Here is a 17,265-nt window from a genome sequence, read left to right as displayed (position 1 = left end):
TTACTAGCCTAATCGCGAAATGCCTAGTAGAGAACGACGTTACGACCGTTCAACGGTCATTTTCAAGTTAAGTGTTAGAATAAAATTACATGTGAAAATATAATAAAAGCATACAAACAATAGACAATAAGAATAAAAGGCTAAAAATGGTTAAAAGTAACTTTGTGCAAATGGCCTGCATAATAATAATAATAATAATAATAATAATAATAATAATAATAATAATAATAATAATAATAATAATAATAATAATAATTGATATTTAAACAGGGTGACCCCTTCAGTCGCAGGACTAGTATCAACGGGGGCCCTGTATAAAATAAAATGAATTAAAAATAAAAGAGAGTATGTATAAAACATATATATGTATATCTAAAAAACTTACCACTTTAAAAAGATAGCCCTAAAATGCTGAAAAAGGTTAAAAAGTTTAAAAAAAAGTACTAGTGTTCTCATAAATTAATTGAATTACGAATTAAAAAATGTTCTAAAAATAACCTAAGAATAAAAAGCAGAGATAGCATGGAAACGTTCCTTTGGCTGCATAGTCTTAATGTTCGTCGGCAGACTATTAAAAATGGATGCACCATGATAATAAAAATACTTTCTAGCGACATCTAAATGGAATGTTTGGAAGTATAATGTCAGTAAAAGACAATCTAGTGCATCTATTAAAAACATTTTGCTTCTCGCTCTGGCTACGTAACAGGAAATAGTCTTTAAAGTATGAGGGAACGTCTCCGACCAAGCCTTTGTTAACTAACAGTGCACAGTGAATTTTCATAGTTTTTGTAAAAGGGGGCCAGTGTAGGTTCTCGAGTATTGTTTCCGTGGCTATGTCAGGTTTAAAAACCGTATACTATTTTTGCAGCTCGTCTTTGCAGGCGTTCGAGAGACTTTCTGTTAGTGCTTCCCAAAGGGCAAAAGCACGTATCACAATAGCTTAATATCGGTAGCACTGTGGACAAATAGATCTTACTTGCTGCTTCCGTCGTTAAACAACCTCTTAGTCGGGACAGGACGCCAAGTCTGCTGGCAAACTTAGACCTTACAAAGCTTATGTGATCGTTGAAAGATTAACACTCATTTAATATGACTCCTAGGTACTTGAACGGTTTTACTTGGTTAACTTCCTTCCCTTCCATGCAAAGTGGACTATGGGATTCAGTTCTAATTAGCCTCTGCCGAGTTCCAAACAAAACGTACTCAGTTTTCTTAATGTTGAGGAAGAGACCATTCGCTGTTAACCACTTTGAGACATTATTAAGATCAAGGCTTAAGTTCAGCTGTAGTTTGTCAATGTTTAAAGCAGCACTAAAAACAGCTAAAGGAAGGTCGTTTATGTAAAGAATAAACAGGAGAGGCCCTAACACGGAGCCTTGGGGTACTCCGCTAGAGATGTTGGCGAAGGGAGAAAGGTGATTTAGCTGTAAAAAGGAGGAGGTCGTCTCGTTTATTTCCGACCATCGATTTTGGTTCGTAAATTCGAATTTTCTCATTTGCTGGCATTTTAAAGTCTTTCCTAGGTAATCTCTAAAATGGGTTTCATTTGATTAAAAATTCTAATTTGTGTTTTTTAGGGTCGATCGAACTTTGCTCTGATCCACAGCAATTACGCGCCTCCCAAAACGGTTAAAATAATGACACATATTGAAGTTGCTCTCAAAAAAAAATATTCGCTTAAAAGATTCATTTCTTTCTTTGAAATTATAGACGCCATCAAATAGCGGAGCTCCCAGCGGCCCGAAGGGCCGCAGAGCAGAGCCCCATACCCATAGAAAATTAACAGAACCATGTATTTGAGTTTTCATGGTCATCATGGCTAGCGGCACGGTTCGTGGGCGCGTACGACGTACGTCGTGCAACATGGCGGCCATACTACAGAAAAAGTTTTAGTTAACATCAGCTTACATCTTTGTTACAAAAGGGCTAAAAGAGCCCTAAAAAAGGTACCGTATTTTACTCACCGTTTCGGCCCCATTTTTGGGGCCAAAAAAGATCTTTTGAATTAAACCATGACTACCTAAAGCCGTAAAAATGGAACGAAAATGTTTCTTAAAAAACGAATTAATCTGCATGAGAGCAAATGCTAAAAAAGCATTTGGAGTCGGCTAACACAATCGATCTGGAATTAATTCGTAGCACTGAAGTAAAATAATATTAAAAATGATGAATACCTTAAGCCGTAAGAATGGGACTAAAATGTTTCTTAAGAAACGAATTAATCTGCATGAGAGCAAATGCTATAAAAGCATTTGGAGTCGGCTAACACAGTCGGTCAGAGATTAATTCGTAGCACTGAAGTAAATATTTAAAACGATGACTACCTTAGCCGTAAGCTTTAGACACTTTTAACCAGTCGTCCCGTGAACATGGCCAACTGCAGCAATACATGTTCAAATTTTGCAATCGTTACCAACAAGTCTTCCATGGAAGAAGATACACTAACTGTGCCACTCCAGGTAAATTGCATCATCAACATCATCATTAGCAGAGGGTGCTAATGGGGTTAGCAGTTAACTGACAATTGGCCAAAAAAATAGCAGTTAACTGATATTTGGCCAAAAAATTAGTAGTTAACTGATAAATGAAACGTTAACAGTTAAGTGACATTCTATTAACTTAACTGAATACTATTGTTTTTGTTACTAAAAATCACAATTGTTTTCCTAACAGCAAAGCTATTTCGTGACATTTACCTGTCACGCTGCGTTACCAGATAACATATTAACTGATATTGTTATTCATTCAAAATATTTCTCCGTTTTCTTTTCCAATCCCCGGTTAATTCCAGATAACCGGCTAGCGCCGACCAAATTTAGAAGAAGAATCTATTATACGACGATTGACGTCATTTTAATGACGTCAGTCCTACATCAAAAATTAACCGATCGCAACCTCGTTCCCACGGCATTTACCGATCGTAACCTCGTTCCCACGGCATTTACCGATGGCAACCTCGTTCCCACGTTACACGGCAACTGCTCTGATGCAGAACGACTAAAAGTGGGAAAATAGCGAGATTTGCAGGCGACGAGAGAAAATTACAAATTATTAAAAGAAAAGGACTGTTTTAACAAAGATCTCTCAAAGATATACTTATGATATCAAAACTATGAAAATGGCTTATACACGTGCGTTAGAGTCGTGTATTGTTGATTTATTTTTTATCACTGACGTACTGAAGGAAAGAAAATTCGGGTTATGAAGCAACAGTTTTCGCTGTAAGAAAGTGAAAGTTAATAGATAACTAAAATTAGTAGTTAACTGACAATTGGCCAAAAATATAGTAGCTAACTGACAATTGGCCAAAAAATTAGTAGTTAACTGACAATTGGGTACCCCCATTAGCACCCTCTTAGCAGCATCGCCTGTCCCTTGACAGTTCTGCTCAACGTGCTGGTGATAATGGCTGTGAAAAGAAGACCAAGACTCCAGAGTAACGCCAACATCTTGCTGGCCTGTTTAGCGGCAACCGATGTATTAACTGGTCTCACAGTGCAGCCGTCGTTCATCCTGTGGACAGTATACGACTTTCTTTTCAAGGGCTGCTTTACCTGTAAAAAAAATCACAATTCATTTATACGAGTCCTGTCTGTATGTTCGTGTCTTCATTTGATGTTAGTTACTTGCGAAAGGCTTTTAGCGATCAAATGTACAATGCGCTATCCTTACATAGTCACTACAAGAAACATTAAGATGGCAATGATCGCAGTTTGGGTCTATTCTATTTTGTGCCTAGCGTTACAATTGTTTGCTAACGTTAAAATTATTGTAAATTTGTTATTTGGCTTTGCCCTAATTTCGTGTATTCTTTTCAATGCGGTCGCTTACATCATATTGTATCGTGAAACAATTCGCCACCGAAAAATGATCATAACTCAACAGTTACCGCAAGAAGAAGTGGAAAGATTCACTAAAGAGAGCAAAGCGCTCAAGACAACTGTGTTTGTAGTCGGTGCTGTTGCGCTGTGCTTTCTACCTGTGGCTTTGACCGTTTTGTCCTATGCATTTGAGTTAAACCTTGAAGTTACAAATTCATTCGCTACCCCTTGGATCCGCACGTTTGTTATGTTAAACTCTCTTCTCAATCCCCTGATTTACTGCTGGCGACAGAAAGAAATGAGGCGATTTGTTTTTCGAACTTCGCCAAATGTGGCACCTCTAGTTTAGAGCGATATCTGACTTACGAAAGAAAAACTATAAAGAGGTTTTAACATCCCAGTAAAAGAATTGCGTTTTCCGTCTATTGACTCAAAGTTGAACTGGTCTAGATCTTACATTTTCGTATAGGTAAATTTGTCATAATGTATAGATTCGTTTATTCCCAAGACATATAGTTGCGTGTATTCCCAGTATAAATAGCTTAATTGATTTGCAAACTGTTAATAAAGTACACCAATAATTTCAGCGATTGCTTTTTGAACAGTAGCCGTCTTTTTCTGGGTGTGGTTTGTCATTTATTTTCGCGTCAAAGCACGGCTGCGAAGAACGGTATTGTTTCTGATCTGATAAATGATAATTGTAAATCATTAAACCAGATTTTGGTAATCCTTTTGTATCTTAGCTAAAATGTGTCCAGGAAATTAAACTGAAATTATGTCCATTATCTTCGATATGTAATAAGACACTCGAAAAGAAAAATGTACTGTATATTAATTAACATAAAAATTACCAAAACTCAAAATCGTCACAAAAGAAAAAAAAGGTTTAACGGATACATTAACCATGAATATATTCATAAAGCAACATATTGGTAAGCATGTTACTTTGAAAAGCTTTAATTAACAGCAATACATCTGCATTAATTTGGATTTTTTGGATTGGCTGTTCGGAACAAAGAATTCCTAAACGGAAGTCAAAAACGTAACGACTCCCATAAATTATTTTAAAACAACCTGACTGCATACCTTATTTCATGAAATTTTCGCGACACGTTAATTTCGCGATTTGGAGGTGCGCATATTTCGCGACACTTAAATTTCGCGATTTTGCGAAATTTTTGTATTTTGAATCACTTTAATTTCGCGTTTTTGCGTAAGACACAATTTGAATTTCCTTGGCAACAGAGCAGTTCTCACATGAATTTTTGTTCCTGAGTCAATTGACGGCAACAGACATTTACATTGTAAATTTCGAATTGATATTTGACATAATGTTTGTCACTTAATTTTCGCGTCATGTTATGTTCGCGACACTTATTGTTCGCGTCAATTTAATTTCGCGATTTTTTTGGACTCGCGAAATTCGCGAAATTAACGTGTCGCGAAAATTTTTTTGTAATAAGGTACATGAAGACCGGAAAACCTAGAATCTGGAAATCCTGTGTCTCCAGAGCCCTTCTTTTTCTCGTGCCAAGGCCCAGCCGGCTAAGAGAAACGAAAAGGCTATGGGGACGAGAATGGCTCCTGATAATTAAAAAAACATGTTGAAACTAAATTACATTAATTATACTGGACTGCTACCGGTTGTCATCTATTGCTATTGGTAATGATGACGGGGTCAATCATTCGGTGGTACTTAACGAAATTAAATTGAAATTTGACGGCAAATGGAGTTCAATGGCACTCGGTGAAATGCTGGGAACTCTGCAAATAGCACCAGATGAAATGAAATTTAAAAATGCAAATAGTCGGTTTTGGACAAGTAGCACTTGGCGAAATTTTCGAAATCGGCAACTTCTGCGAAATGGAAATGGAAATTAAATATGCCAATTTGGTGAAATGACACTTGGCGAAATAAAATCTCTGAAATAAGAAAATTTCGCGTAATGGTACTTGGCATGGCGAAATGAAACGAATTTGCGAAATTGTACATTGTCAAGTTTCTTATCGAAGGGGTTAACGTAATGAACGACGGATGAGCGATTGCGAGGAAATTTGGTGGGTGATACCCGGTAACTCATTTTCGGCGCTTTTTTTCTATATACCATTTCGACACCGGCTTGATGTTTTTGTTTATGAAAAACACGCAAGCTCATTTAGACTTAACTGATTTGTGTGTGGTGGTTTTTTAAATCAAATTTTGCGAAGTACCATTTCTATTTTTCAGGATTACAACTAAATAAATTTGGCGATTTGATTTTCCCGAAATTCAGCGTCTGTTAGGCATTTCTTCGATTTTTTAGTCTGATTTGCATGGTACCAGTCTCAAGTTAATCTTCGCTTAGCGAGTTCTTAAGGTATCACGGAAGGAAAATTGGCGTTTGCCAATTATGATGTTGCACAACATTAGATTTATTTGAGAACACGTTTAAGTAAGCGCCTAAACTTTTATGTGGAATCTGATCTACATATACTGGTCTAAAAATTGGTGTCTCAGATTTTACTTATCTCGCTCCATTATTATTTTTTTTTTATTATTACAATTTCACTTGGAACGCAAACGCCAATTTTCCTTCCGTGATACCTTAAATTGGCGTATATTCATGGTATCGCCAAATTTGCTTAATTAATTTTGTCGTTAAAAACAGCAATCGTCAAAAGGGAAGTAGACTGATGAAAAACACTTGTATGGGAAAAAATAAGAGTAACATTTGTGTAGGGAAATTAACTTTAAACATGAAAAAGGTAATCAGTCGAATTCGGTACAACTCAAATGGAGCTAACGGAGCTAAATAGCACTCAGCGATATGCTGGGAACTTTGCAAATAGCACCAGATGAAATACAAGTTAAAAATGCAAATAGTCGGTACTTGGACAAGAGGCACTTGGCGAAATTTTCGAAATCGGCAACTTTTGCGAAATGGAAATTAAATATGCCAATTTGGTGAAATGACACTTGGCGAAATAAAATCTGTGAAATCAGGAAATTTCGCGAAATGGTACTTGGCATGGCGAAATGAAACGAATTTGCGAAATTGTACATTGTCAAGTTTTTTTTTTTATCGAGGGGTTAACGTAATGAACGACGGATGAGCGATTGCCAGGAAATTTGGTGGGTGGTACACGGTACCTCATTTTCGGCGCTTTTTTTCTATATACCATTTCGACACCGGCTTGATGTTTTTATTCATGAAAACACGCTCATTTAAACTTAACTAATTTGTGTGTAGTGGTTGTATTAATTTAAATTTTGTACCATGTCTCTTTTTTTTTTGTTGACAACTAGATAAATTTAGCGATTTGATTTTGCCGAAATTCAGTGTCAGTTTAGTAATTCTTCGATTTTTTAGGTCTGATTTGCATGGTACCAGTCTCGAGTTAAACTTTGCTTAGCGAGTACTTAAGTGGCGAATTTTCATGAAATCGCCAAATTTGCTTAATTAATTTTGTCGTTAAAACTGCAATCGACAAAAGGGAAGTAGCTAGACTGATGAAAAACACTTGTATGGGAAAAAAATAAGAGTAACATTTGTGAAGGGAAATTAACTTTAAACATGAAAAAGGTAATCAGTCGAATTCGGTACAACTCAATAAGCTAACAGCTCTTTTCTAAAACTTACAATTTAAACTGGTCGGAAAAAATACACTGCATGGGAAAATGTAGTATGGTAACATTTGCACACTCAAAAGCCGACATTAATTAATCTTCTTGTTTTTACAGTATTTAATGCGATTTAAGAAGACAGTAAACTTTAGTTTCGATATCGTCGTCAAGATGGTCAACATCTCCAGCTCAAATTTTACAAACATTGCCAACAATTCGATAAATATTGGCAAGGAAGGCGAAACACGAAATGCTCTGTACGAAGTTAATTGCATCATCACCGTCATCATTAATAGCATCGCTTGTCCCTTGACAGTTCTGCTCAACGTGCTGGTGATAATGGCCGTGAAAAGAAGACCAAGACTTCAGAGTTACACCAACATCTTGCTGGCCTGTTTAGCGGCAACTGATGTATTTACTGGGCTCGTAGTGCAGCCATCGTTTATCGGGTGGAAAATATACGAGTTGCTTGGTATGACCGAATCTGAAACGTTACGCGTTTTTCAGTTTTTTCACAGGACTTCTTTACGAGCCGCGACTGTTTGTTCTTCTCTTCATCTGACGTTAGTAACTTGCGAAAGGCTTATTGCGATCAAATGTACTGTGAACTATCCTTACCTTGTTACAAAACAAAACATTAAGGTGACAGTGATCGCAGTTTGGATCGTTGCTCTCGTATGTGGGGGATCCAGGGCAATAAACAGCGAAGTAATAGTAACTTTTTTTAGCGTCTTCGTTGCTTTTACCTATTTTTCGGTCATTCTTTTCATTCTATGTTCTTACTTGATTTTATATCGCGAAACTCTTCGCCACCAGAAGATGATCAAAACTCAACAGCTGCCCCAAGAGGAAGTGGAAAGATTCGCCAAAGAAAGCAAAGCGCTTAAGACAACTGTGTTAGTAGTTGGTGCTGTTGTGTTGTGCTTTGCACCGGTGGTCTTTTTCCTCGTGCTACAGGTTGTGGGTCTGTTTCAGTTCTTGTTCTTCGTGTTCTTACCGTGGGTCCGCACGATTACCATGTTAAACTCAATTCTTAATCCACTGATTTACTGCTGGCGACAGAAAGAAATGAGAAAGTTCATATTTCGATTTCAAACCCAAGTCGTGCATCCCGCTAACTGAAAACAAGTGAAAAACAAAACAAAACAAAAAAACTGAAGACAGTGGATACGAAAAACTACCTCGTGTAATAATAAATAAATAATTAAATAAATATATAAATAATAAGTAACTCATGTAAATAGAAATCCAGGTCACTACATGCAAGTATCATCGTTCCTTTGTTGTAAATAATCACTACTGGTTGTGACAAATAAAATGTTAAGAAATTATGCTGTAAGAAATTGTGTCCAGTCTCTGAAGTCGCTAATGAATGTAGCTTTTTAAAAGTGGAACGATAATCTGAATTTTTTTGGTGGTGGGGTGGTTAGAGTGGGGTGCCTTCTCACCTTTCGCGTGTTTTGAAACTCAAATTAAAACTGATGACCCCGGCTTCGGTAACAACAATATGTTTAATGAAGATGAATTGTTCAACAATGGCACAAGCATGGGACAAAGAAAAAATCTGAGTCCCCAACGGGAATCGAACCCATGGTCTCCCAGATACCGGTTGGGCGCTCTAACCAACTGAACTACGAGAGACTCGTGGTGAGCTGGGCCACTTACTAGGCTGATACGTGACACGCGTCCTGCATACTGCTAGGATCAGCAATGTCAAAATCATCAAGTGTGTAGTAAATAATAAAGATGTGTTTGTTTTCTTGGTTCATCAAATCCAGCACACCAACATTAGGTCGTTATGCCGCCTATAAGTTAAGTTTCCAACAAGTGTCCGCAGATTAAAACCGATCGAGATATCTAGATTCTGGCGGCAAATACCCACTGTACTTTGAATGAAATGCTTTCTGAGCAACCGTTCAGAAGTCGCTTTTGCCATTAGTGGGCCTGTGGAATGGCTATAGCTGCTTTTATGGTTAACTTGTAATCATAATATTCTTTGCTCTGCCAATGACTCTGGTCGGAGAGTGGTTCGCGGGGCTTTGTGGGCCTGTGCACTCGAAAACTGGACACCGATCAGCTTTTCGACACTAACCAACGAGTCCCGCGTTCTTCGCCGACGAAATGGGCCTGGGCCCGAGGCAGTCCTTTGCAGGCTATTTCACTTTGGTGAAATAAATGTTTTATAATTATTCAAAGCACTAAATTTACAAAATCATTAATTGCCCGAGGCGAAGTTGTATTTGTTACAATTGGGAAGAAATAGTTAATTTTCGGTTGTTTTGTGTGGATAAAATATTATGCTTATCTTTTGAATAATTAACGTCAGGTAATTTCCTTTTGAATCTTGAGTATTGGTTTCAAGCAGGAAATATTGACAAGTTATTATTGGTTTTCCGACACCAAATTATAATTCACAATTCTTTTTATTCTCCAATTTGCTTGTAATTAAACATCCTGTTGTCCTTCCTTACATACAAAAAGAAAGTTGTCGGGACAATTTCCAGTGATAGGTGTTAATTTTAAATGTTTTACTGTCATGAAGTCAACTAAGACAATTAATAAAATTCAAGCAAAACTGTTTTCCGTGTTAGCATAGAGCAGGTTGTTTCTTTGATATTCAAATACGTGTCAAGAGATAAATAGAAAATTGACAGTGGCATAATGGCGCTTTTGTTGTGCATGGGTAGAAGCGAAATGTCATCCTGTGTTTACAAGTGGTTCAGTGTTCAATTCGTATGGGGAAGCGCGATTTTACTCAATGGTTTTTGGTTCAGGTTAAGGTAAGCGACGGTCAGAGGCGACGATTTACTTTATTTTTGAAGCACGGGAAGCTGTCTGAATTCGTAGTTCCTCGTGTTTTATGAAAACAGTATAGTTTCAGTGGTTTCAGACATATTTATTTCTCGTTTCATTGTAAATATTGCGCCGGAACAGAGAGGCTATTAGAAGAGTAATTTTATGGAAACATGGACGACGGATTTGAACCTTGTGAGAAAGCTTCAATCAAGAGGAATTGACAGAAAGATTCTCAGTCACTTTGTATAGAAGAACTAAACAGTGCAGTTTTGGGGAACTTCAGGGAAGGCGAAGAAAAAACAACCTATATAGGTGATTATGTAAACAGAAGAGAACAGTTGCTTCTTTGAGCACGAACGGGATTCATCACGCAGCAAAATACTGCGAGTGTACTTTCATTCTTCTGCTAAACGACGCTGCAACTTTATTCAAAGGAAAGTTTACTGAAAAAAAAGTTCATAAATAATACAGATATCATTCTGTTAATTACATTTGACATGGATATGACATTTAACAGCGCAGAAAATGTCGACACTAATAGTAAATACCACACCAGCTATTTCATCACAGCCGTTTGTTTGATCGTGATATCTGCCTTCGCTTTTGGCGGGAATTTGCTCGTGTTGGCCGCTGTCGTAATCAACCGAAATCTTCGCTCAATATCAGACCTCTTTTTGGCGAATTTGGCCGTGGCGGACTTGTGCCAAGCGGCTCTGGCGATTCCTCTTCGTGTCGCAATTCTTCTCGAAGCTAGCCACGAACGAAAAAACAGGTATCAGGTATCAGGTATGTCGTCAAGGAATAAGCGCTCTGCTAAAGATTTAAATAATTCGGTAACAAGTACCCCAGTTAAGCCCAGTAAAAAGCTGGTGAAAGTTGATGGTGGGATGGAATCGGATCTGAAAAAATTATACGAGCTGGTAGCCCAAATGAACAAAAAATTGGACAAACTAGACAACATTGAAAGGCATCTGGCACGTGTTGACCAAGACATCAGAGACTTGAAACAGTCCTATACTTTTGTTAACGAAACAGCTGACGAGCTTAAACAGAGTCAAAAGGTGCAAAATGAAACCATAACGTCGCTGAAGGAGAAGGTCACCAGGATTGAAGCTCTGATAAGAATAGCTAAAAAGAGCTATTACAGTAAAAAACTAGATCAAAGTAAAAACGACATAAAATTAACTTGGAATACTATCAATGAATTACTTGGTAAAAATAAATCTAATACCCATCTACCGAGATCTTTTTTAAATGACGACAATGAAGAAGTCGTTGATCCAAAATTAATTGCAAATGATTTCAATGATTTTTTTGTTAATGTTGGACCAAATCTTGCAAAGAAATTTAATTGCAATAATGATGAATTCTATAAATTTCTAAAAGGAAGTTATAATGACTCTATGTTTTTATATAATACGACCAGCGAGGAGATAAACAAAGTAATAGGCAAACTGGTATGCAAGTCTAGTTGCGGCGTTGACGAAATTAATAGCAAAGTTATTAAATATGTGGCCCATTATATATCAATGCCATTGTCGCATATTTTTAATTTAACATTTGAAACTGGAAAAATCCCAGATGATTTGAAGGTAGCATTAGTAACACCTGTATACAAATCATCTGAAAAAAATGTTTATTCAAATTATAGACCGATTTCTGTCCTTCCGTGTCTTTCTAAAATCCTTGAAAAGCTAAGGTATAAAAGATTAACTGATTATATTCGTAAAAATAAAATATTAACTGATTGTCAATATGGATTTCGAGATAACAGCTCAACTACATATGCCGTAATAGAACTTGTGGATAAAATAACGAAAGCCATTGAAAACAACGAATTCACGGTTGGGATATTTCTTGACTTATCAAAGGCATTTGACACTGTAAATCACGATATTCTTTTAAAGAAACTTTATTTTTATGGTATACGTGGAAATTGTTATGCATGGATAAAGGATTACCTTTCTAACAGAAAACAAATTGTCAAATATAATCAGACAAGATCATCTGAACAAGCAGTTACTTGTGGAGTTCCACAGGGATCTATTCTTGGTTCGTTACTACTTTTAATCTATATAAATGACCTAAATAATTCAACAGATCATTTGTCGACAATTTTGTTTGCAGATGACACTAATCTCTTTTGCTCAGGAAAAAATATACAAGAACTTGAATCTGCAGTAAATGCAGAGTTAGCTCGAGTCCAGGAATGGTTAACACTGAATCAACTGACTCTAAATATTAATATCAAATTATATTATTTTTAGATCACACAAAAAACAGTTGATTAGACAAATGAATCTTAGATTAAGCGGAAATGAATTGCAGAGAGTTGAAGAAAGCAAATTTCTAGGAATTATAATTGATCAACATCTAACGTGGAAGAACCACATTGATTATATCTCCAAAAAGATTATAAGAACTACAGCTTTGCTTTGTAGAATTCGTTTTTACGTACACCAAACCCATTTGAAAATGTTATACAATAGTTTGATTTACCCATATCTTCATTATGGAAATATTGTCTGGGCTAATAACTACTCCACTAGGCTTATATTAACAAGTTGTTTAAATTACAAAAGAAAGTATTGAGAATTATGACTTTTTCATCTTACACAGCGCCATCACTTCCGCTCTTTACTCAGCTGAATCTTTTAAATATATACCAAATTAATGATTTCTTAATCGGCTCCTTCAGTTTCAGTCTTAGCAGTAAAGTGCTTCCATTCTATTTTAGTGACTTCAGTTTAGAAAATGCGCAAGTTCATGAATATAATACGAGAAACTCAAAGCAACTTCATAAAACTTATAACAGAACAAATTACGGAAAATATTCAACAAGAAACAAAATAATTGACTTTTGGAATATAATACCTTTGTTCATCAAACACTCAGCGTCTTTAATAATATTTAAAAAGAAACTGAAACAGTATATTTTATCTTTAGCAGTGACAGCTCAGTAAAATAAGAAAATAGAAATTACTTAATTAGAGTGATATTATTATTGTACATGTATTATTGTACTACCTGACTGATATAAATTGAATGTATTTTTTTTTTCTAATAGTTGTTACTAAAGGGAGACTACTTTGTAAAAGCCCGTGAGGGTTTCTTTAGTCTTCCTCCCAAGTTATAATATTGATGTACATTCTAATGTACTTAATTGACTTCATGGGAAATAAACATTCATTCATTCAATAGACAGCGATGACAATTGGAATCTATTACTTTGCAAAAAAGCCTACCATATCAAGCGTTCATTGCACCATCTTTGAACAACGGTCTAAAAGCAAGCAGGGAATTATCCCTACTTTTTTTACAGTTCCATCTTGTTTTTTATTTTCATGTGCAAATGTACCATCCTTCAGTAAAATCAAAGCTACCTGTTTGTCACCTTAGTCTGAAGATGAAATAGAATTTATCGAAATATTTTTACTACACCAACCATTCCTTGCATTTGTTGCCCGTATTTTAGACACAATGCATTTACTTGGTATTACATTTATCCTTGATCTCCTTAAACTATCAGCTATTTTATCATTTTAATTAGAGCAATTTGTTTTAAATTCAAACCCACCGGGGATTCAACATTTAAATGATAGTGGTCAAATGACGGCAACATGCAAATGTGCTGTTGGGCATTTTTAAAAGCTGCACACGCCCCAATTTGGCGAATAAACAGGGCTCGCCATAAAAAACTAATGAGATCTTAGAATTTTGTTAAGTTATAATCAAATGTTTTACCAAGTGTGTAAGCTCCAGAAAACATTCATACTTCCCCATAGAGAGGTTGGAAATTTAAGGGAAGGAGAGGATCTCAAAGATCCAAACATTTAAAGCAATGTTTGAAGCTAAATTAAAATTTTTAGACAGGAGGGGAGTCATATGAAAGATCCCTTAGTGGAAATGGTATGGATAGTCATACATGTACAATGTATTTTCTGGAACCACAAATTGACTACTGAGGTTTTTCAGAGAAGAGAAAAAGGGTTTCTTTAGTCACTTGTAAGTTAAATAATATCCTCAAGCTGAAAGGCCATTTAACCAACATTTCCTTTTCCAATAGAAAGAATATGGCTTTTTTGCTTGGGCAGGCACCCAAATCAACCTAGATTCAATGAACTTGACAACAATGGCAAATTTAAGCTGGTGTACAAAGTACCAGTTGGCACCATAAAAAGTAAACCCTCTTTTTTCTTCTATCTCACAAAATTAATGTACTACTAGCTCTATCAACTGTTTTGTTAGAAGTACAGTTGCAGAACCTAGTCTGAATTTTTCATTGGTTTAAAAAATTTAATCTCACCAGTATAATTTTAATTGCCTTTGTTGAGTATGCATGGTCACTGATCTCATTGATAAATTGGAAATCTGAAACAACAGTTTGTGGTGTTTATTCAGTGACATCCTAGAAGTTTTATGAACATTAAGTATGCTCTTGAGAACTCTAACCACAGATGTCTCAGTAGATAACCCACACCTGCTATTTAATTTTTGACATAAATATTGTGCAAAAAGGTGCAGATTATACATGTAGTTTTACTGTAACTTTACCCCAAGTCTTTCTCCTTCTTATTTTTCTTTGGAATAGTTTATTTCAAACACTCATGAATACATCTTTTGAATAGTTTAGTGTTGATTAAATCTAAGAATATTTCTCTTTGCCATGTTTGAACAAACTGATTTTTTTTGGATTATTATTATTTTGTAGCTGCTATGGGTGTCCATTTTCAGACAAAGTAAGGGCAAAGTGTCATTAACTCAAGAAATGCAGTCAACATCTCTCGAAGGAGCAGAGCGTCCAAAGCCATCTAAATATGGTAATTTTTTTTATGATTCAACAGTGTTCTAGAATTTTGTACAGTTAAATGCAATTAGTGTATGTGAATACAAAATGTAATTTAAATATTCAGAGTCTATTTAGCTATGGATGCAAGCAGAAGGTTCCTACATGAAAACGCAAGAAGAAAAACAAGAAGATTAAATTTTTGAATGCAATGCTGTGTATTTTGGTTACATTATTTAAAAAAACACATTGTAGTTGTTCTAATTCTAGCTGCTACAACTGTAATGTGCATGATATTTTGTGTGCATTCACATTCAAAATACATAACGGTACATGTACAATGATTCATGCATTTTGCATAGCTCTCACAGTTTACTGTCTCTAAATAGATTCTTAGGCCTTTCTGTTTAAAGACTTTAAGAAAGAGTGGTCTTTAGATTGGTATTCTTTTAAACCCACATTTAATTGTCAATTTGTGACTCAAGTGTTACCATTGATAAATAATTTTCTTAAATATATTTTTTTTTACAGAAAAAGAGGCAGAGGGTAAAAGCTTTCAGTAGAGCAGACCACATCCTAACAGTAAAGGAAAAAGATCACTACCAGAAATTCCGAATTTCTGTGGACTTTATGTTGTCTGAGTATTCCATGCCAGAGATAGAAGAGGAGAGTGGAAACAGAGATGGCTGTGAGAGCCCAGGCTTAGAAAAGAAATTCTTTAGCACCAGCACACTTTAGTGGCGCAGTACAAGTCCTGCTTTAATGCAGGTTACATGTATGCACACCATTTACTGAAAGGCAGCACATACATTGTAGAAGGACTGCAAAAAGGCATCAATATGTAATCTTGACCTCCTTTGCACCTGATGGCATTCCTTTGCCCTAGCATAACTGGTACCTTCTGCCCTCCTTTTGTTTAATAATGGGGTGCATCACTGCATTTCTAAAGCTTAAAGGAAAAAAAATAAAATCTCATACTATTTTGTTTTAAACTTTTTGAGAACTTTAATTGTTTAAAATGGAAATTTCAACTATTGAGTGGTGATTATTACAGTACTGTTTTCCTGAAAGCTGCATGTACATTGTACTTGATTGAATGCTTTCTTTTTTTTAATGTTAAGTTGTCTTTTTTTATGCAAAAACCTCATTTTTGTGAACAAGCTACTGTAAGTTAGGCTTTTCATGCTGTCATTGATCCTTCAAGTGTACATTGAACTGTCTGTGACAATGGCTGATTCATGTTAACCAAATGTTCACATACATGCACTAAAACAGTTTACTGATCATAATTACAATATTTCTTATGTAGATGTTTGGGGGAGTTTTATACTTATTGTTTTAAAATGTTTAGCTGTTTGCCTTCTGACAATATTTAAAGATACATGTACTTACCGGCATGTACAAGTATAATATTTTATTCATTCAACAGTTACGAACAGTCAATCAAGAACATTAAGTATGGTAGGCATCTCATGCTTACTGTTCTAAAAACGTTTTAAGCTGCTTACCATGTGAGAATAGTTATTGATTTTAAGTTAGTGATGACCGGTAAAGAAATAGAAAGCATTGTATATGCCCTTTTTAAGACTGTTTCAAAGTGCTTAGCTGTTTTTTTTCTTTTACTTCTATTTCAAGATATTTATAATATTTCTTTTGATTCCATGGTGCCATGTGACATTGTTGAAATAAATAATTACATAGAGCTTGAAATGTGTGCATGCATTTTGTTTTGTTTATTTTAATCATTCTCTGTTTTCCATTTTCATTTTTCATTATACAAGTAATTAGTGAGAGGGGAAGTTTGCTTGTTTGGCACAACGTTCTAAATGCTTGTTCAAACAAAGGCTTTCATGATCAGTGAATGTTCACTAGCACTTCTTTTTGTAAATAGCATGTAAAGACTAGGCAAATTTACTATTTTGCCCTCCCTTATTTTCTTGCAAATACTGGCCAAATATGGCATTTGACTATATAGCAAACATAACCAAACGAAAGCAAATATGGTATTTCCATCAGTGCAAATCCTTCCTTTCATGAGGCAAATTTATATATTTGCCTGCTATTTACTGCGAAAGTAAAATTGATTTTTGTTCGTATTTGTCACGCTATAGTAAATGTGTGCAAACATCAAGTTTATTTCATGTCCAAATATCATCAAAGCGAAGTAAACTTCACTTTTGTAAGTATTTGCTATCAATGTAAATGCGGATCAAAGACGATATTTACTAGATCTTTGCTTTACTTGCAATTTTACA

The 17,265-nt window shown here is 35.6% G+C and overlaps 1 protein-coding gene and 1 long non-coding RNA gene across 2 annotated transcripts; both read left to right on the top strand.

The window, feature by feature from the left end:
• The first annotated feature begins 7,599 nt into the window (after positions 1–7,599).
• On the top strand, positions 7,600–8,600 carry LOC144636948 (beta-2 adrenergic receptor-like). The gene has a single exon (XM_078496143.1). The coding sequence runs from the start codon at positions 7,600–7,602 to the stop codon at positions 8,548–8,550; it is 951 nt and encodes a 316-aa protein (XP_078352269.1). The 3' UTR covers positions 8,551–8,600.
• Positions 8,601–10,156: 1,556 nt separating this feature from the next.
• LOC144634768 (uncharacterized) lies at positions 10,157–16,720 on the top strand. The gene is made up of 3 exons (XR_013567264.1): positions 10,157–10,208; positions 14,936–15,044; positions 15,542–16,720. It is a non-coding gene; the product is annotated as an uncharacterized LOC144634768 (long non-coding RNA).
• Positions 16,721–17,265: the final 545 nt, after the last annotated feature.

The sequence above is a fragment of the Oculina patagonica genome, chromosome 13, assembly GCF_052425735.1.
Source record: "Oculina patagonica isolate OP01 chromosome 13, crgOcupat, whole genome shotgun sequence".
Taxonomy (NCBI): Eukaryota; Metazoa; Cnidaria; class Anthozoa; order Scleractinia; family Oculinidae; genus Oculina; species Oculina patagonica.
The sequence above is the reverse complement of the archived record's forward strand: the minus strand, read 5'-3'. Positions and strand labels throughout refer to the sequence as shown.

Excerpts from the sequence above, each read along its gene's own strand:
- LOC144636948 (XM_078496143.1), top strand. The coding sequence starts at position 7,600 with ATGGTCAACATCTCCAGCTCAAATTTTACAAACATTGCCAACAATTCG.